Source organism: Carassius auratus, unplaced genomic scaffold (assembly GCF_003368295.1).
Source record: "Carassius auratus strain Wakin unplaced genomic scaffold, ASM336829v1 scaf_tig00024851, whole genome shotgun sequence".
Classification (NCBI taxonomy): domain Eukaryota; kingdom Metazoa; phylum Chordata; class Actinopteri; order Cypriniformes; family Cyprinidae; genus Carassius; species Carassius auratus.
The window spans coordinates 11156-32793 of NW_020525376.1; the positions used below are offsets into that span (position 1 = coordinate 11156).

The 21638-nt window shown below is 36.4% G+C and overlaps 1 protein-coding gene, 1 long non-coding RNA gene and 1 pseudogene across 2 annotated transcripts; 2 read left to right on the plus strand and 1 right to left on the minus strand.

Moving 5' to 3' along the window:
• Positions 1-2016: 2016 nt before the first annotated feature.
• Positions 2017-4216, minus strand: LOC113078247 (uncharacterized). The gene is made up of 4 exons (XR_003281473.1): positions 4083-4216; positions 3879-3961; positions 3148-3183; positions 2017-2255 (listed from the first exon to the last, which is right to left on the minus strand). It is a non-coding gene; the product is annotated as an uncharacterized LOC113078247 (long non-coding RNA).
• LOC113078246 (protein-glutamine gamma-glutamyltransferase K-like) lies at positions 3392-7889 on the plus strand (annotated as a pseudogene).
• A 7823-nt stretch (positions 7890-15712) lies between these two features.
• On the plus strand, positions 15713-19862 carry LOC113078248 (protein-glutamine gamma-glutamyltransferase K-like; the record flags this gene model as incomplete). Its single annotated transcript, XM_026250571.1, has 13 exons — positions 15713-15848; positions 15983-16174; positions 16305-16556; positions 16672-16790; positions 16992-17099; positions 17247-17424; positions 17512-17650; positions 17741-17933; positions 18014-18167; positions 18309-18593; positions 18756-18916; positions 19008-19144; positions 19290-19862. Coding segments are annotated over 13 exons (2202 nt in total), but the record flags the coding sequence as incomplete, so codon positions are not given.
• Between the last annotated feature and the right edge of the window lie 1776 nt (positions 19863-21638).

Here is a 21638-nt window from a genome sequence, read left to right on the forward strand (position 1 = left end):
ATACTTCAGTCTGTGCGCAATTAATTTATTTAATACACAAGCTTCACAATCTGAGTTGAATTACTTAAATGAACTTTTGTCAAATGTATCTCCAATTATAGAATCACCCACAGGCTACGTATTGAACATGTCAAATATATATATATATGGAATGATGAAATATAGCCGGACTATATCGGGTCATTAGTTAACCGAGACATTAAAGACTGCATCCGAAAACTGAAAATGCTGCCTTCGGAGGACAAATTCAAGGGTAGAAAGGCATTAAGGCACGTCTGAATTCAGTGTAAGCTACAATTCCTGTCTCCTGAGATGCCTTCATCTGGCCAATATTTGACGGCAGTTAAGATGTTGGTTAAGATGTCAGTTAAGATGTCTAACATGTCGGTTAAGATGTTTAAGTATAAATTTAATTTTTTTGGTGGGAATTTTGAAATGTTAAAATGCAAAGACTTGAGTGATTTATTGCAATAATGTAAAATGTAATGTTTGCAACAAATAGTACTTGACCAGACTGAATTACAGTTCATGTAAAAAAAATCAGCTCAAATTGATCAGCCAAATAAAGAAACTATTTATTTATTTATTTTTATTTTTTGCTCTTGTGCGTCTTATAAAAATGTAAAAGCAGGTATTTGTGCCATATTATTACACAAAAATGAGAAAAAAGGACACTGTTTTGTCACTGGCGTTGTTTTGTGTAATATGCAAAACATTTACACAAAACATTTACACAAAACATTTACTTTCATTTCAATAATATGATGAATTTGAATAATATAAAGAACACTTTTATGTCTGTCTGTACATGCATGAAGCTTTTTAAAGAGAGAACTCTTATTAAAGAGATTATGTTCTTGAAGAATTAAAATGTCTGCCAATGAATATTCATAAAAACAAGTGTAGTAAATAAAATAATAATAATAATAATAATTCACACGATAACCAACTGCACTAAAGAAGCCTGAAATTGAAAGATAGAAACTTTAAGTATTTAACTCCCCACAACAGTGATTTCAGTCTCTAAGATGAGATGAAAAGTCTAGTAGTTTCTGTGATGTAGCTAAGTAAAATAGAGAGGAGAAAATCCCCCAACCTTTCCAAATACATGTTTTTCTTTTCCAAGACAAATCCAGTGACCATCAACAGTTCATATGTGGTTCCTACTGTCTTGGATATTTCTGTATTGATGGACTTGGTCTGCAGCATGTCAGATTAATTATGGGTAAGATTGACTAGAGCATTATAATAGTGGTCTGTAAAGGTCATTGTGATTTTGCCAGGTAATACATATTCCTGGATCAACACCATTTGATGAAAAAACCCCAATCCCTACCCCTAAACTTAACCCTACCCATAATGTTTTCCTAAAATCAGTGTGCATCTCAATTCTGACTGGTTGATTGGAATTTTGTTCCAGGAACATGTTGTACTTGGTGAAATCACACTCGCTGGTCTGTAATACATAATACATATTATTTTGGAGATTATAAATTTACAGTAATCAGCGGTATCAGAGCATCCCTGTTTTTCAAAAGTCCAGTGCTGAAAGCTCATTGAGCACTTCTTGAGAGTTTTGCATCTCCAAAATTTTGGTTTAAATCCAACATCAACTGTGTCACACCATCACATATTGCACTGATTTCACTGACTAAACTAAATTATTATGGTGTGATAAACACAACGTCATTTTAAGTAAATCCATTCTGATGGATTGATTTCGATTTGGATTAAAGGATAGATGGAATGAAATATGGATGGATGAATGAAAGGACAGAATGATGGATGGATGGATGGTTGAAAGAATGATGGATGGATGGATGGTCAGACGAACTGAATGAATACTGAATAAATGAATATTGTCCTTTTCATTGTTTTCTGTCAAGTTTAAACAGAATTACTAGACACACTTTTAATAATGTGCTGAACAATTGATTTATGGATGTATTTGGGTCATTTTAATTTAATTGGTCATATTAAAGGCTTTTTTTACTTATTTTCTCATACGCCTTCTGGGTGGAGGATAAGGTTCAGGTTGGGGATAATGAACAATTATATCGTCTCAGAAAAAAAATCATGACCTATTTGAAAATGCCTTTTATAACATAGTTGATAAATCCAAAGGTGCATACTGATTTAAAGTTATGAAATCAGATTCTTTACTTCCACTTGCTCTTGTCAGAAAGACACATCTTCCAACATCACTGCATGGGGATGCTGTTTTATTCACAGGGCCTGAAGCAGCATTTTATATTCTGTCATGGAAAAGGAGAATTTTTATTAAAGATGAACATGAAAATTAAACAGGTCATTTTTTAAATAAATTCTCTAGCATGAGAATTTTCATACTCATTTTCTCTGCTTTCCAATTTTACGAGTCATTCTATTTAATAACTGACTAACAGTCATATATCAAAGAGTCATCCTTGTTCATACAATCATGAGAATAAATGTAGAATTAACAGTAATGGACTCCTATCAATACTGCAATTTAATTTAATAATGCACTATTACTGTATGTATCAGAGCAAATTTGGCCTTAAAATCTCTTCTCTAATCTCTTTGTTGAAGAGAGCTTAATTTCTTCAAATGTACAAATATTTTTTTCTCCTTTGCAACAAACGCACAAATCATTGTGCTGCTTTCTTAATATAAAAAGATTAACAAACAGGGTCTTTATGAAATATATAGACCGTTTGCTTATAGAATGTTTCTGATATCTAGGTGTCTGAGAGAATGTTAATGTATACTGCAATAAGTACAATTCAACATACACATTAATATAAGTTTAAAAATAAGTTTATATATAATATATACGTTTTATTTTTGTTGTCAATATCTTGGTGTATCCAGCATAGGCAGTGTCACGCTGATTTTAATGAATTCTATTCTCTGGTATAGATGTTAGTCTAAAATGAAAGTTCAGAACAACTGAACTAAGATGTTAATTTGTCCCATTAATCCTCTAAAAGAAACAATTAAATGAATATGACTCAAAATCCTTTAATGGCTTTCTTAAGAGGACAACTATTCACACTTCGGCTATGAGCTGTGGATGGGGTGGAGATGGAGATGTAGTATAAATATCCCGTCTGCTGTAGAGACAAACTACAGAACGAGCCACAAGCTGGTTAAAGCAGGACTTACTGTTCACTTTCTGCAGCAGTTTCCAGTTCAGTTTCTCTTGAACAGACAAGGACAACATCCATGTAAGTAATCATCTCAGACATTGTTTGAAACTTTATTAAATTATTCATTTCTATTAGAAGCTGACATCTAGAATTCATAGGTTGTTTTGTGGATCGAGAGTTCGTTAAAAACTATTATACTGGTATGAACTTTATATAGTTAAAATTTTTTGGGAACAGCTCAATGTTTCATGTACGGATATGTTTTTTGCTGTCTAGTAATTGCAGCTTAAAAATAAACTGGAGATCTGATTTCTAAGAACAAAGAGACCCAATTTATGAATTATTAACTATCTACTGACCAATTACAGATCACACTCATGACTCTCATTTCTTTCTTTTTTGCCCAGCATGCCTTTTGTATACAACCCATACAAAAACCTCTGCAGCGTTGGCCGTTTCCCAGCCATTAAACTGCAGGAGTACAACTGGAGGAAACCAGCATACTACACACCGGTTCACACCAACCCTCGCGTTAACCCATGCACTATCCCTTATCATCACCCATATGTTAACCCTTGCACTACCCCTTATGCCTACCCATATGTTAACCCTTGTGTTAACCCATGCACTACTCCATATGCTACTCCTTGCGCTACTTCATATGATTATCCTTGGGGTACTTCATATGATTATCCTTGGGGTACTTCATATGATTATCCTTGCGGTACTTCATACGCTAATCCTTACGGTTTTGTTGCTCAATGCCATGATTATGACACAAAGGAAGTCGTCGTCAAGAATTATGTGGATGACTGTACAAGCACGCAAGTCTGTGGAGCAGAGAGTAAGAGTCTTCACATTTTCTTTATCTTTGTCCTGCAGTGTATGATGGGAAATGTGTTATTCTTACTCATAATAACTAAATTAATTGTCTTTTTGATAATGAATTACCTGTTCCCTGCTTTTATGTTTTCTCAGATGCTGTCCTCCGGGTGAGTAAAGTCGACCTTCTCAAGTGCAGGACCGGACTGAATCGTCAGGAGCATCACACACATTGTTTCCTTGATGACCATCTCATCGTCCGCAGAGGACAGAGTTTCAACATGTGGGTTGATCTGTGCCGTCCTTTCAATCCCAGTTGTGACAAGCTTCACCTGGAGCTCAAACTAGGTTAGTTTCTAAAAGATCCAAGACAACAGAGAATAAACTGTATCTACATATGTAGAGGAGGAACATGTGAGGAGCTGAACCAGCATTTCTAGCATCACTGGAATCTCTTGTTGTTTTGTATGTTTAACAGGTCATATCCCATCCATCCGGGACGGCACTTATGTGATCGTTCCAATTGTGGAAGAATTCAAGAAAGACTGCTGGGGGGCAAAGATTGTGGAACGAGCCCAAAACCGAATCAAACTGTGTGTGCACTCTGTTCCGACTGCTTGTGTTGGACGATACCAGCTCAGTGTCGTGACACACTGTCCAGGAGGAAGATTCACTTTACCTTATGTTCCTGAAAATGACATTTACATGCTGTTCAACCCCTGGTGTAAAGGTACGTGTTTGATTATACTTTAATATTACAACTGAAACCTAAATATGAAAATGTAATAGAATGAGGAAAGAAAACAAATGCTTTTCCATTTAAAGTCCATTGTTCTCTTTCTCAGATGACTGTGTGTACCTGAGTGATGAGGCGGAGAGAGCCGAGTATGTGCTGAATGACATGGGCAGAATCTACTACGGAACTAAGCAGCAGATTGGCTGCAAAACATGGAACTTTGGTCAAGTAAGAGCCAACATTTCATTAATATATTACGAAAGTTCAAAGTTATCTAAATGTTCATGATATGTTAAAGACTAAGGCACCACTATGGTTTCTAGTTTTTTCCTGACCTTCCCATTCTTGAGATATAAAAGTGCACAATATAGCATGAAGGGGTTGCTCCACAATATCTAATTTTCTTCCTCTGTGATCTGTGATTCTTAGTTTGAGAAGGGAATCTTGTCTGCGTGTATGTATGTGTTGGAGAAGAGCTGTACACCTTGCTCAGGGTGGGGAAGCCCCATTAACATTTCCAGAGTGGTTTCTGACATGGTGAGTCTTCATTTCCTTCTTATCAACACCTGATTTCATTTGGAAAGCCTGACACAATAGTCAGATTTGTTCTTTTATTTAATTCAGTATTTCTATAATATTTTCAGTTGTATTTCCTTATCAGGTTATTGCCAACAAAGGCAGTGGTGTGCTGGTGGGCAACTGGTCACACTGCTATGGAGATGGAACTGCTCCTACATCCTGGTGCAGCAGCAGTGCCATCCTGAAACAGTTCTACAAATGTGGAGGAACGCCAGTCAAGTATGGACAGAGCTTGGCCTTTGCTGGAGTCACCAACACACGTAAGAGTTCCTGCAGACTGGACAAGAAGAAGTTTTGAGAAAGTGATTACAGATGTAATTATTTTGTTGTTCTTCTCTTTCTCGTAGTGTTGAGGTGTTTGGGTGTTCCTGCTCGTCCAGTTTCAAACTTCTGTTCTGCTCATGACACTGATGTTCATTTGTCAACTGATGTCTACTTGGATGAGAAATTTCAGCTGATCGATCACATGAACCGTGATCCAATCTGGTAAGTATCATTACCATTTATAATGTCACCAAGAGTTCCTCTGAATGTCCATGAAGTGTTTCTAGATCTTTCTTCTTCTCTTCCATGTAGGAACTACCATGTGTGGAATGAGGCCTGGATGACTCGGCCAGACCTGCCATCTGGTTTTGGAGGTTGGCAGGTGGTTGATTCCACTCCTCAACTGACCAGCCAGGGCTTCTTCCGCTGCGGTCCCACCTCTGTTGCTGCGATCCGCAGCGGGCAGGTCTTCCTGAAGCATGATGTGCCCTTCCTTTTCGCAGAAGTGCGTTATTTCCTTTAATTTACCATTGCATACAATTTACAAACAGCGATTATAATGACATATGACTTCTGATTCCTGTCGTGTCTCTAGGTGAACAATGATAAGGTTTACTGGCAGCGGAGATGTGACGGGACCTTTGGTGTTGTTCATATTGAGAAGGATGTAGTAGGTCACTGCATCAGTACCAAGGCTGTCGGCTCAGATCAACGTGTAGACATCACAAATTTCTACAAACACCCATATGGTAAAACCCACAAGCATTTCACTTAAAACATCTGCTTCAGCCCTCAATACTTTGAACCATGGCTTCTAGAAATGATGAAGTTTGGTATCTCTCCTGGGATTCAATCATATGTGCATTTTACTCTATCTTTTATTGATCAGGTTCTTCTGAGAAGAGCACTGCTTTGGAAACAGCTCTTCGTCATGGCTTGAGAAGATGCACATACCCACTGCCCTGTCCTGAGGATGTTGTCTGTGAAGTCAGCCTGAAAGAGGATGGACTATGTGTGGGCAAGGATGCCTTGCTTTACATCAATCTTAAAAACAAATGCAGCTCACCTCGTAGCGTCACCCTCTACAGCCAGGCTGCAGCCACGTACTACACCGGAGTCAGGAAGACCTTCCTGAAGAGAGACCAGACATGCATCGAGCTCAAGCCCTCTGAATGTAAGAAATCATAAAGAGTTCAAAGATAAAGCTGAATGTGAGAAGTGATAAAGAGTTGCAATACATGATACCACCCAGTTGGCATTATGCAGCTTATGGGTAAAGAGACTTGTAATGAAAGCATGAGTATTCATTCAGTATTTGTCATTTTTGCTATAATAGGCAGAGCTCTGGAATGGACCCTGAGTTATGACGAGTATAAGGAACACCTGGTGGATCACACCTCACTGATGCTCAACCTCTTTGGACACGTGGCTCAGACGAAGCAGGTTCTGGCCACCCAGTACAACTTCAGACTGCGCACACCAGATCTTGTTGTCGCTGTGAGTTTAAAGTTAGAGTTTAACTGTTGAATCTTTTGATTGGTTGGAATTATTTAGTGTTAAATTGTGTCTTGTATGTGCTTCTTCTCAGCCTGTAAGTGATGCGGTGTTGGGGTCAAGAAGTGCCAGTCAAAATCACTTTCCAGAATCCACTGCCTCGTGTCCTGAAGAACTCTGTATTCCGCTTTGTGGGACTTGGACAGCAGCATGCAAGAGTTGTCAACTATGGGTAAAATTGATTATGAATAATTTTTGCATTATTCTATTTACTTTTCAATGAATTATATAAATTATGATTGCTGAACATAATGGTAAACTCAATATCTGTTGCTAAACAGTTTTTATGATTATTTAATAATAATAAAAAAGTAAATATATATAGCAATATAAAACCATCTTTCTTTCTTTCACAGTGACATTGCAGGGAATGCCACAGTGTGCCTGACAGAGAAGTTTATTCCCACGTGTCACGGTCCACAGAAACTTCTGGTCTCACTGGACTCTCCTCAGCTCACTCAGGTTCATGGATTCTCCAACATTGCTGTCAAACAGCATTGTTAAACCAATCAAACAACCAAAACAGAAGAAACGTCATGGCTCCACTGAATAGAAAACGTTCACACTGAATTGATTTGCAGAGTTAGATAACAGCTGTTAGTTTCTCTTAACTTTCAGGTTGTAAACCTTAAACTTCTCACAATGCATTTAATCATGATGTAGGACAATTGCACTAATGCTTTATGCAAGACAATGTTGTCTTTTCATCTTTTCTGATTTGTTTAGTAGTCTTTCTGAAATTGCCTTTTATGAGTTTGAAAGCTTATAATTGTGATTCTGAATATTAATTTACCAGTTTTTCCTCATTTGAAAGCTCAAGTAATTGTATCATGGTGTTGGTTAATCTGTCCTATGTAGCTTCAGCTTCAAAAAAAAAAAAAAAAAAAAAAAAAATCCAGCATACTAAACTCTCAGTTTGTGATATAGAGGGATCTATTAAAATGAGGCTTTATTCCTCTTGTCATTTAAAATTAGTCATACATTCTTGTTTCATATACTTTCCATAACAGAGAATTTTATATACTCATTTATCCAAACTTTTGCAGACTGCTTGTTTCTAAAACCTCAGAATATTAATATAGACCAGTGATCCCCAACCTGTCGATCGCAATCTCTATCAGTGTCCCAGTTGCTGCTGGCATTAACAGAAAAATAAGTTAAAGAAATATAATGAAATTTTCCAATTTTTGTACTGCATTTTTTGTACTTATTTTACTTGTTATTTGGGCTAGTTACTGGGACAGTGATAAAGAAAAATACACAATGCCTTAGTAAACAGGTCATTTTAAGACCAGAGATGCTTAAGATGAAAAACTTAAAAGCAGGCACTGTTACTGTTTACTATAGGCGAAATATAGTAAAAAATAATAATAATAATAATAATAAAATTAAAAAACTTCAATACTGGATTTAGGGTGAGGGGTTATATGGATGCATGAGCGCAGAATACATGGGGGACATGTCCTCCCAACTTTTGATAAAACGTAAATTCGTCCCAGAATAGACCAGAATATCAGTATTTTAATAGATATATGTAGAAAAAAGCACAAACACTAGTTTGCAGCTACAACATCAGTTACTGCAAAATTACAATCCCTGTTCCCTGCATCTTCCTTCTATGGTGCCCTTAAGGGGACATGGTCACTTCACTTAGTTTTGTTTTAGCCACAACATAATAACTCATGGGATCCTGATATGTCATGACCACGATATATTAATTTGAGGGAACGTCATATTAACTTGTGGGAACGTGATATTATGTCTTCTTATGTTGAGGGAACTAATACATATTTTTCTCATCTCATGGCCAGGAATTAAATGTAAACAAACCTGCATTATCATAGCAAGTTAGAAAGTATTATATTATTTATTATGGAAATTATGACATTATTAAATTATTATATTAACCATAGTCCTTGGCTATCAGACTAAATGCGATAATCAGCATTCAAATTTATCATGAATAAATGTTACATAAAGTGCATAATATAAAATAGGACTACAAGAAAACCTTTTTATCCATCCTACAGTCTTGTCAGTTCATTAACCCTCTGGAGTCAATTAACGCGTATACGCGTTATGAGTCATTTTCTCCTGACAACCCCGAAAAGAACTTTAATTACACTTTCAATTTGATCGTACACATAAGAGCAATACATCAGTGGAATCTGTGAGGGGTCTACCTTTTTTTGTATACAGATATAATAACAGCAAAACTTTGTGCATTTGTGCATTTATAAAATAAAAATAACAAACAAGGTGTGCAGTCTGCGCTGATCTTCATTTACAAACGAGTCATTAAAATGAACTGTAACTCAGTGAATAATCTTTTCCCCATAATATTTTAACTATTATCATTAGCCTATTATTATTGGTAATATTTTTTAATTTGTTTTAATTAATTTTCCCCCTTCATTTCAATCTCTTTACCTACATTCTGAATACTTTTTAAATAATAGCCTACTGTAAATGTTCGCATGCCAATAAAGCTTTGATTTATGCTGACTAGAATTTTTGCTAGATTGCATTTTAAATTTAACATACATTTCATTTTATTTCGGCTAATTAATGGACCATAATTATAAATGCTATAGTATTTCATTAAGAGAAATTATATACAACAATAAATATAAAATATAGCCCTAATAAGTTAATGTAATAATAATAATCATATACAAATATTAAATTAAATAGTTTGATCTATTTTTGATAATCCCGGGTTTCTATGGTCATGCAGGTTTGTTTATGCATTAAAACTAATGGCCACTAGAAAAATATATAATTCCCTCAACATAAGAAGTTGCAGCCACAACATAAGGTTGTCCTTCCTTAACAAAAATGATCTTGAGGCCACAACATAATATCACATTCCCAAGAGTTAATATGACATTCCCTCAAATTAATATCAAATGGCCATGAAATATTATCAGGATCCATGAGTTATTACAGGTGTGTTGCAACAACTTAGAATGTCATGGAAAAGTTCATTTATTTCAGTAATTCAACTCAAATGTATTAAATAAATTCAGTGCACACAGACTGAAGTAAGTTTAAGTCTTTGGTTCTTTTAATTGTGATGATTTTGGTTCACATTTAACAAAAACCCACCAATTCAATATTTCAACAAATTAGAATATGGTGACATGCCAAATCAACTAATCAACTCAAAACAAAAGGTTTCCTGAGCCTTCAAAATGATCTCTCAGTTTGGTTCACTAGGCTACACATTCATGGGGAAGACAGCTGATCTGACAGTTGTCCAGAAGACAATTATTGACATCCTTCACAAGGAGGGTAAGCCACAAACATTCATTGAGAAAGAAGCTGGCTTTTCACCGAGTGCTGTATCCAAGCATGTTAACAGAAAGTTGAGTGGAAGGAAAACGTGTGGAAGGAAAAGATGTACAACCAACAGAGAGAAACTGCAGCCTTATGAGGACTGTCAAGGCAAACATCGATTCAAGAATCTGAGTCAACTTCACAAAGAAAGGACTGAGGCTGGGGGCAAGGCATCAAGAGCCACTACACACAGAGGTGTCATGGATTTTGCTGAACCACAGACAATGCCAGAGGCGTCTTCCCTATGCTAAGTAGAAAAAAGAACTGGACTGTTGCCCAGTGGTCCAAAGTCCTTTCTTCAGATGAGAGCAAGTTTTGTATTTCATTTGGAAACCAAGGTCCTTCAGTCTGGAGGAAGGGTGGCAAGTTGCTTGAAGTCCAGTGTTAAGTTTTCACAGTCTGTGATGATTTTGGGTGCAATGTCATCTGCTGGTGTTTGGTCCATTATGGGTTTTTTTTTAACTAAAGTCACTGCACCCATTTACCAAAAAATGTTGGAGCAATTCATGCTTGCTTCTGCTGACCAGCTTTTTGAAGATGCTGATTTCATTTTCCAGCAGGATTTGGCACCTCCCCCACTGCCAAAATCACTAAAGGTTGGGTTAGATGACCATGGTGTAGGTGTGCTTGACTAACCAGCAAACTCACCAGATCTGAACCCCAGAGAGAATCTATGGAGTATTGTCAAGAGGAAATAGAGATAAAAGAGACCACAAAATGCAGATAAGCTGGAGGCCACTGTCAAAGAAACCTGGGTTTCCATACCACCTCAGCAGTGCCACAAACTGATCCCCTCCATGCCACGCAGAATTGAGGCAGTAATTAAAGCAAAAGGAGCCTCTACCAAGTAATGAGTACATGTTAAGTAAATGGACATACTTTTTTTTTTTTGGTCTTATGAAGTATTCTACATGTAATTGGTTGAGATAGTGAATTGGTGGGTTTTTGTTAACTGTGAGCCAAAATCATCACAATTAAAAGAACCAAAGACTTATACTTCAGTCTGTGTGCAATTAATTTATTTAATACACAAGCTTCACAATCTGAGTTGAATTACTTAAATGAACTTTGTCAAATGTATCTCCAATTATTGTCAAGAGGAAATTGAGATAAAAGAGACCAAAAAATGCAGATAAGCTGGAGGCCACTGTCAAAGAAACCTGGGTTTCCATACCACCTCAGCAGTGCCACAAACTGATCCCCTCCATGCCACGCAGAATTGAGGCAGTAATTAAAGCAAAAGGAGCCTCTACCAAGTAATGAGTACATGTTAAGTAAATGGACATACTTTTTTTTTTTTTTTGGTCTTATGAAGTATTCTACATGTAATTGGTTGTAGTGAATTGGTGGGTTTTTGTTAACTGTGAGCCAAAATCATCACAATTAAAATAACCAAAGACTTATACGTCCGTCTGTGTGCAATTAACTTATTTAATACATAAGTTTCACAATCTGAGTTGAATTACTTAAATGAACTTTTGTCAAATGTATCTCCAATTATAGAATCACCCACAGGCTACGTATTGAACATGTCAAATATATATATATATGGAATGATGAAATATAGCCGGACTATATCGGGTCATTAGTTAACCGAGACATTAAAGACTGCATCCGAAAACTGAAAATGCTGCCTTCGGAGGACAAATTCAAAGGTAGGAAGGCATTAAGGCACGTCTGAATTCAGTGTAAGCTACAATTCCTGTCTCCTGAGATGCCTTCATCTGGCCAATTTTTGACGGCAGTTAAGATGTTGGTTAAGATGTCAGTTAAGAAGTCTCGAAGGCAGTTAAGATGTCTAACATGTCGGTTAAGATGTTTAAGTATAAATTTAATTTTTTGGGTGGGAATTTTGAAATGTTAAAACGCAAAGACTTGAGTGATTTATTGCAATAATGTAAAATGTAATGTTTGCAACAAATAGTACTTGACCAGACTGAATTACAGTTCATGTGACAAATCAGCTCAAATTGATCAGCCAAATAAAGAAACTATGTATTTATTTATTTTTATTTTTTGCTCTTGTGCGTCTTATAAAAATGTAAAAGCAGGTATTTATGCCATATTATTACACAAAAATGAGAAAAAAAAGGACACTGTTTTGTCACTGGCGTTGTTTTGTGTAATATGCAAAACATTTACACATTTTGCATAATTTCATGTAAAATTACATTTTAAAGGAAGTGAAATAAAATAAACTTGAATAATATGATGAATTTGAATAATATAAAGAACACTTTTATGTCTGTCTGTACATGCATGCAGCTTTTAAAGAGAGAACTCTTAAAGAGATTATGTTATTGAAAGAATTAAACTGTCTGCCAATGAATATTCATAAAAACAAGTGTAGTAAATAAAATAATAATAATAATAATAATTCACACGATAACCAACTGCACTAAAGAAGCCTGAAATTGAAAGATAGAAACTTTAAGTATTTAACTTCCAACAACAGTGATTTCAGTCTCTGAGATGACATGAAAAGTCTAGTAGTTTCTGTGATGTAGCTAAGTAAAATAGAGAGGAGAAAATGCCCCAACCTTTCCAAACATGTTTTTTCTTTTCCAAGACAAATCCAGTGACCATCAACAGTTCATGTGTGGTTCCTACTGTCTTGGATATTTCTGTATTGATGGACTTGGTCTGCAGCATGTCAGATTAATTATGGGTAAGACTGACTAGAGCATTATAATAATGGTCTGTAAAGGTCATTGTGATTTTGCCAGGTAATACATATTCCTGGATCAACACCATTTGATGAAAAAACCCCAATCCCTACCCCTAAACTTAACCCTACCCATAATGTTTTCCTAGAATCAGTGTGCATCTCAATTCTGATTGGTTGATTGGAATGTTGTCCAAGGAACATGTTGTACTTGGTGAAATCACACTCGCTGGTCTGTAATACATAATACATATTATTTTGGAGATTATACATTTACAGTAAAGAGCGGTATCAGAGCATCCCTGTTTTTCAAAAGTCCAGTGCTGAAAGCTCATTGAGCACTTCTTGAGAGTTTTGCATCTACAAAATTTTGGTTTCCATCCAACATCAACTGTGTCACACCATCACAAATTGCACTGATTTCACTGACTAAACTAAATTATTATGGTGTGATAAACACAACGTCATTTTAAGTAAATCCATTCTGATGGATTGATTTCGATTTGGATTAAAGGATAGATGGAATGAAATATGGATGGATGAATGAAAGGACAGGATGAGGGATGGATGGATGGTTGAAATAATGATGGATGGATGGATGGATGGATGGTCAGACGAACTGAATTAATAGTGAATAAATGAATATTGTCCTTTTCATTGTTTTCTGTCAAGTTTAAACATAATTACTAGACACACTTTTAATTATGTGCTGAACAGTTGATTTATGGATGTATTTGGGTCATTTTAATTTAATTGGTCATATTAAAGGCTTTTTTTTTACTTATTTTCTCATACGCCTTCTGGGTGGAGGATAAGGTTCAGGTTGGGGATAATGAACAATTATATCGTCTCAGAAAAAAAATCATGACCTATTTGAAAATGCCTTTTATAACATAGTTGATAAATCCAAAGGTGCTGATTTGAAGTTATGAAATCAGATTCCTTACTTCCACTTGCTCTTGTCAGATAGACACATCTTCCAACATCACTGCATGGGGACGCTGTTTTATTCACAGGGCCTGAAGCAGCATTTTATCTTCTGTCATGGAAAAGGAGAATTTTTATTAAAGATGAACATGAAAAATAAACAGGTAATTTTTTTAATAAATTCTCTAGCATGAGAATTTTCATACTCATTTTCTCTGCTTTCCAATTTTATGAGTCATTTTATTTAATAACTGACTAACAGTCATATATCAAAGAGTCATCCTTGTTCATACAATCATGAGAATAAATGTAGAATTAACAGTAATGGACTCCTATCAATACTGCAATTTAATTTAATAATGCACTATTACTGTATGTATCAGAGCAAATTTGGCCTTAAAATCTCTTCTCTAATCTCTAGCTTAATTTCTTCAAATGTATGTACAAATATTTTTTTCTCCTTTGCAACAAATGCACAAATCATTGTGCTGCTTTCTTAATATAAAAAGATTAACAAGCAGGGTCTTTATGAAATATATAGACACGTTGCTTATAGAATGTTTCTGATATCTAGGTGTCTGAGAGAATGTTAATGTATACTGCAATAAGTACAATTCAACATACACATTAATATAAGTTTAAAATTAAGTTTATATATAATATATACATTTTATTTCTGTTGTCAATATCTTGGTGTATCCAGCATAGGCAGTGTCACGCTGATTTTAATGAATTCTATTCTCTGGTATAGATGTTAGTCTAAAATGAATGTTTAGAACAAAGAACTAAGATGTTAACTTGTCCCATTAATTCTCTAAAAGAAACAATTAAATGAATATGACTCAAAATCCTTTAATGGCTTTCTTAAGAGGACAACTATTCACACTTCAGCTATGAGCTGTGGATGGGGTGGAGATGGAGATGTAGTATAAATATCCCGTCTGCTGTAGAGACAAACTACAGAACGAGCCACAAGCTGGTTAAAGCAGGACTTACTGTTCACTTTCTGCAGCAGTTTCCAGTTCAGTTTCTCTTGAACAGACAAGGACAACATCCATGTAAGTAATCATCTCAGACATTGTTTGAAACTTTCTTTATTCATTTCTATTAGAAAGCTGACATCTAGATTTCATAGGCTGTTTTGTGGATCGAGAGTTGGCTAAAAACTATTATACTGGTATGAACTTTATATAGTCAAAATTTTTGGGAAAAGCCCAATGTTTCATGTAAGGATATGTTTTTGCTGTCTAGCAATTGCAGCTTAAAAAGAAACTGGAGATCTGATTTCTAAGAACAAAGAGACCTAATTTATGAATTATTAACTATCTACTGACCAATTATAGATCACACTCATGACTCTCATTTCTTTCTTTTTTGCCCAGCATGCCTTTTGTATACAACCCATACAAAAACCTCTGCAGCGTTGGCCGTTTCCCAGCCATTAAACTGCAGGAGTACAACTGGAGGAAACCAGCATACTATACACCGGTTCACACCAACCCTCGCGTTAACCCATGCACTATCCCTTATCATTACCCATATGTTAACCCTTGCACTGACCCATGCACTACCCCTTATGCCTACCCATATGTTAACCCTTGTGTTAACCCATGCACTACTCCATATGCTACTCCTTGCGCTACTTCATATGATTATCCTTGCGGTACTTCATATGATTATCCTTGGGGTACTTCATATGATTATCCTTGGGGTACTTCATACTCTAATCCTTACGGTTTTGTTGCTCAATGCCATGATTATGACACAAAGGAAGTCGTCGTCAAGAATTATGTGGATGACTGTACAAGCACGCAAGTCTGTGGAGCAGAGAGTAAGAGTCTTCACATTTTCTTTATCTTTGTCCTGCAGTGTATGATGGGAAATGGGTTATTCTTACTCATTATAAATTAATGAATTATTTGCTTGAAAACCAATTACCTGTGTTCTGCTTTTATGTTTTCTCAGATGCTGTCCTCCGGGTGAGTAAAGTCGACCTTCTCAAGTGCAGGACCGGACTGAATCGTCAGGAGCATCACACACATTGTTTCCTTGATGACCATCTCATCGTCCGCAGAGGACAGAGTTTCAACATGTGGGTTGATCTGTGCCGTCCTTTCAATCCCAGTTGTGACAAGCTTCACCTGGAGCTCAAACTAGGTTAGTTTCTAAATGATCCAAGACAACAGAGAATAAACTGTATCTACATATGTAGAGGAGGAACATGTGAGGAGCTGAACCAGCATTTCTACCATCACTGGAATCTCTTGTTGTTTTGTATGTTTAACAGGTCATATCCCATCCATCCGGGACGGCACTTATGTGATCGTTCCAATTGTGGAAGAATTCAAGAAAGACTGCTGGGGGGCAAAGATTGTGGAACGAGCCCAAAACCGAATCAAACTGTGTGTGCACTCTGTTCCGACTGCTTGTGTTGGACGATACCAGCTCAGTGTCGTGACACACTGTCCAGGAGGAAGATTCACTTTACCTTATGTTCCTGAAAATGACATTTACATGCTGTTCAACCCCTGGTGTAAAGGTACGTGTTTGATTATACTTTAATATTACAACTGAAACCTAAATATGAAAATGTAATAAAATGAGGAAAGAAAACAAATGCTTTTCCGATTAAAGTCCATTGTTCTCTTTCACAGATGACTGTGTGTACCTGAGTGATGAGGCGGAGAGAGCTGAGTATGTGCTGAATGACATGGGCAGAATCTACTACGGAACTAAGCAGCAGATTGGCTGCAAAACATGGAACTTTGGTCAAGTAAGAGCCAACATTTCATTAATATATTACGAAAGTTCAACAATAACTAAATGTTCATGATATGTTAGAGACTTAAGGCACCGCTATGGTTTCTAGTTTTTCCTAACCTTCCCATACTTGAGATATAAAAGTGCACAATATAGCATGAAGGGGTTGCTTCACAATATCTAATTTTCTTCCTCTGTGATCTGTGATTCTTAGTTTGAGAAGGGAATCTTGTCTGCGTGTATGTATGTGTTGGAGAAGAGCTGTACACCTTGCTCAGGGTGGGGAAGCCCCATTAACATTTCCAGAGTGGTTTCTAACATGGTGAGTCTTCATTTCCTTCTTATCAACACCTGATTTCATTTGGAAATCCTTCAAAATTGTCAGATTTGTTCTCTTCTGAATGTGGTATTTCTTCACAAAGTTCACTGCATTCAAAATGAATTAGTTTAAATAATCTCTCCTTAACAGGTTATTGCCAGCAAAGGCAGTGGTGTGCTGGTGGGTAACTGGTCACACTGCTATGGAGATGGAACTGCTCCTACATCCTGGTGCAGCAGCAGTGCCATCCTGAAACAGTTCTACAAATGTGGAGGAACGCCAGTCAAGTATGGACAGAGCTTGGCCTTTGCTGGAGTCACCAACACACGTAAGAGTTCCTGCAGACTGGACAAGAAGAAGTTTTGAGAAAGTGATTACAGATGTAATTATTTTGTTGTTCTTCTCTTTCTCGTAGTGTTGAGGTGTTTGGGTGTTCCTGCTCGTCCAGTTTCAAACTTCTGTTCTGCTCATGACACTGATGTTCATTTGTCAACTGATGTCTACTTGGATGAGAAATTTCAGCTGATCGATCACATGAACCGTGATCCAATCTGGTAAGTATCATTACCATTTATAATGTCACCAAGTGTTCCTCTGAATGTCCATGAAGTGTTTCTAGATTTTTCTTCTTCTCTTCCATGTAGGAACTACCATGTGTGGAATGAGGCCTGGATGACTCGGCCAGACCTGCCATCTGGTTTTGGAGGTTGGCAGGTGGTTGATTCCACTCCTCAACTGACCAGCCAGGGCTTCTTCCGCTGCGGTCCCACCTCTGTTGCTGCGATCCGCAGCGGGCAGGTCTTCCTGAAGCATGATGTGCCCTTCCTTTTCGCAGAAGTGCGTTATTTCCTTTCATTTACCATTGCATACAATTTACAAACAGCGATTATAACTTCTGATTCCTGTTGTGTCTCTAGGTGAACAATGATAAGGTTTACTGGCAGCGGAGATGTGACGGGACCTTTGGTGTTGTTCATATTGAGAAGGATGTAGTAGGTCACTGCATCAGTACCAAAGCTGTCGGCTCAGATCAACGTGTAGACATCACAAATTTCTACAAACACCCATATGGTAAAACCCACAAGCATTTCACTTAAAACATCTGCTTTAGCCCCTTAATACTTTGAACCATGGCTTCTAGAAATGATGAAGTTTGCTGTCTCTCCTGGGATTCAATCACATGTGCGTTTTACTTTGTCTTTTATTGATCAGGTTCTTCTGAGAAGAGCACTGCTTTGGAAACAGCTCTTCGTCATGGCTTGAGAAGATGCACATACCCACTGCCCTGTCCTGAGGATGTTGTCTGTGAAGTCAGCCTGAAAGAGGATGGACTATGTGTGGGCAAGGATGCCTTGCTTTACATCAATCTTAAAAACAAATGCAGCTCACCTCGTAGCGTCACCCTCTACAGCCAGGCTGCAGCCACGTACTACACCGGAGTCAGGAAGACCTTCCTGAAGAGAGACCAGACATGCATCGAGCTCAAGCCCTCTGAATGTAAGAAATCATAAAGAGTTCAAAGATAAAGCTGAATGTGAGAAGTGATAAAGAGTTGCAATACATGATACCACCCAGTTGGCATTATGCAGCTTATGGGTAAAGAGACTTGTAATGAAAGCATGAGTATTCATTCAGTATTTGTCATTTTTGCTATAATAGGCAGAGCTCTGGAATGGACCCTGAGTTATGACGAGTATAAGGAACACCTGGTGGATCACACCTCACTGATGCTCAACCTCTTTGGACACGTGGCTCAGACGAAGCAGGTTCTGGCCACCCAGTACAACTTCAGACTGCGCACACCAGATCTTGTTGTCGCTGTGAGTTTAAAGTTAGAGTTTAACTGTTGAATCTTTTGATTGGTTGGAATTATTTAGTGTTAAATTGTGTCTTGTATGTGCTTCTTCTCAGCCTGTAAGTGATGCTGTCTTGGGTCAAGAAGTGCCAGTCAAAATCACTTTCCAGAATCCACTGCCTCGTGTCCTGAAGAACTCTGTATTCCGCTTTGTGGGACTTGGACAGCAGCATGCAAGAGTTGTCAACTATGGGTAAAATTGATTTAATTATTTAAACCGTAAATTAATTTTGCATTATATTCAAACTGTTGCTAAACAGTGATTATTTAATCCAAAAAAAAAAAAGACTAAAATATAATTACATAGTATTATAAAATCATCTTTCTTTCTTTCACAGTGACATTGCAGGGAATGCCACAGTGTGCCTGACAGAGAAGTTTATTCCCACGTGTCACGGCCCACAGAAACTTCTGGTCTCACTGGACTCTCCTCAGCTCACTCAGGTTCATGGATTCTCCAACATTGCTGTCAAACAGCATTGTTAAACCAATCAAACAACCAAAACAGAAGAAACGTCATGGCTCCACTGAATAGAAAACGTTCACACTGAATTGATTTGCAGAGTTAGATTACAGCTGTTAGTTTCTCTTAACTTTCAGGTTGGAAAACTTAAACTTCTCACAATGCATTTAATCATGATGTAGGACAATTGCACTAATGCTTTATGCAAGACAATGTTGTCTTTTCATCTTTTCTGATTTGTTTAGTAGTCTTTCTGAAATTGCCTTTTATGAGTTTGAAAGCTTATAATTGTGATTCTGAATATTAATTTACCAGTTTTTCCTCATTTGAAAGCTCAAGTAATTGTATCATGGTGTTGGTTACTCTGTCCTGTGTAGCTTCAGCTTCAAATAAAAAAAATAAAATAAAAAATCCAGCATACTAAACTGTGTCAGTTTGTGATATAGAGGGATCTATTAAAATGAGGCTTTATTCCTCTTGTCATTTAAAATTAGTAATACATTCTTGTCTCATATACTTTCCATAACAGATAATTTTATATACTCATTTATCCAAACTTTTGCAGACTGCTTGTTTCTAAAACCTCAGAATATTAATATAGACCAGTGACCCCCAACCTGTCGATCGCAATCTCTATCAGTGTCCCAGTTGCTGCTTTCATTAACAAAAAAATAAGTTAAACAAATATAATGAAATTTTCCAATTTTTGTACTGCATTTTTTGTACTTATTTTACTTGTTATTTGGGCTAGTTACTGGGACAGTGATAAAGAAAAATACACAATGGCTTAGTAAACAGGTCATTTTAAGACCAGAGATGCTTAAGATGAAAAACTTAAAAGCAGGCACTGTTACTGTTTACTATAGGCGAAATATAGTAAAAAAAAAAAAATAAATAACAAAAAAAAAAAAAATTAAAAAACTTCAATACTGGATTTGGGGTGAGGGGTTATATGGATGTATGAGCGCAGAATACATGGGGGACATGTCCTCCCAACTTTTGATAAAACGTAAATTCGTCCCAGAATAGACCAGAATATCAGTATTTTAATAGATATATGTAGAAAAGCACAAACACTTGTTTGCAGCTACAACATCAGTTACTGCAAAATTACAATCCCTGTTCCCTGCATCTCCCTTCTATGGTGCCCCTAAGGAGACATGGTCTCTTCACTTAGTTTTTTTTTAGCCACAACATAATAACTCATGGGATCCTGATATGTCATGACCAGGATATATTAATTTGAGGGAACTTCATATTAACTTGTGGGAACGTGATATTATGTCTTCTTATGTTGAGGGAACTAATACATATTTTTCTCATGGCCAGGAATTAAATGTAAACAAACCTGCATTATCATAGCAAGTTAGAAAGTATTATATTATTTATTATAGAAATTGTGACATTATTAAATTATTATATTAACCATAGTCCTTGGCTATCAGACTAAATGCGATAAGCAGCATTCAAATTTATGATGAATAAATGTTACATAAAGTGCATAATATAAAATAGGACTACAAGAAAACCTTTTTATCCATCCTACAGTCTTGTCAGTTCATTAACCCTCTGGAGTCAATTAACGCGTATACCCCTTCATTTCAATCTCTTTACCTAACATTCTGAATACTTTTTTAAATAATAGCCTACTGTAAATGTTCGGCATGCCAATAAAGCTTTGATTATGCTGACTAGAATTTTTGCTAGATTGCATTTTAAATTTAACATGCATTTCATTTTATTTCGGCTAATTAATGGACCATAATTATAAATGCTATAGTATTTCATTGAGAAATTATATACAACAATAAATATAAAAATATAGCCCTAATAAGTTAATGTAATAATAATAATCATATACAAATATTAAATTAAATGATCTATTTTTGATAATCCCGGGTTTCTATGGTCATGCAGGTTTGTTTATGCATTAAACTAATGGCCACTAGAAAAATATATAATTCCCTCAACATAAGAAGTTGCAGCCACAACATAAGGTTGTCCTTCCTTAACAAAATGATCTTGAGGCCACAACATAATATCACATTCCCAAGAGTTAATATGACATTCCCTCAAATTAATATCAAATGGCCATGAAATATTATCAGGATCCCATGAGTTATTACAGGTGTGTCGCAACAACTTAGAATGTCATGGAAAAGTTCATTTATTTCAGTAATTCAACTCAAATGTATTAAATAAATTCAGTGCACACAGACTGAAG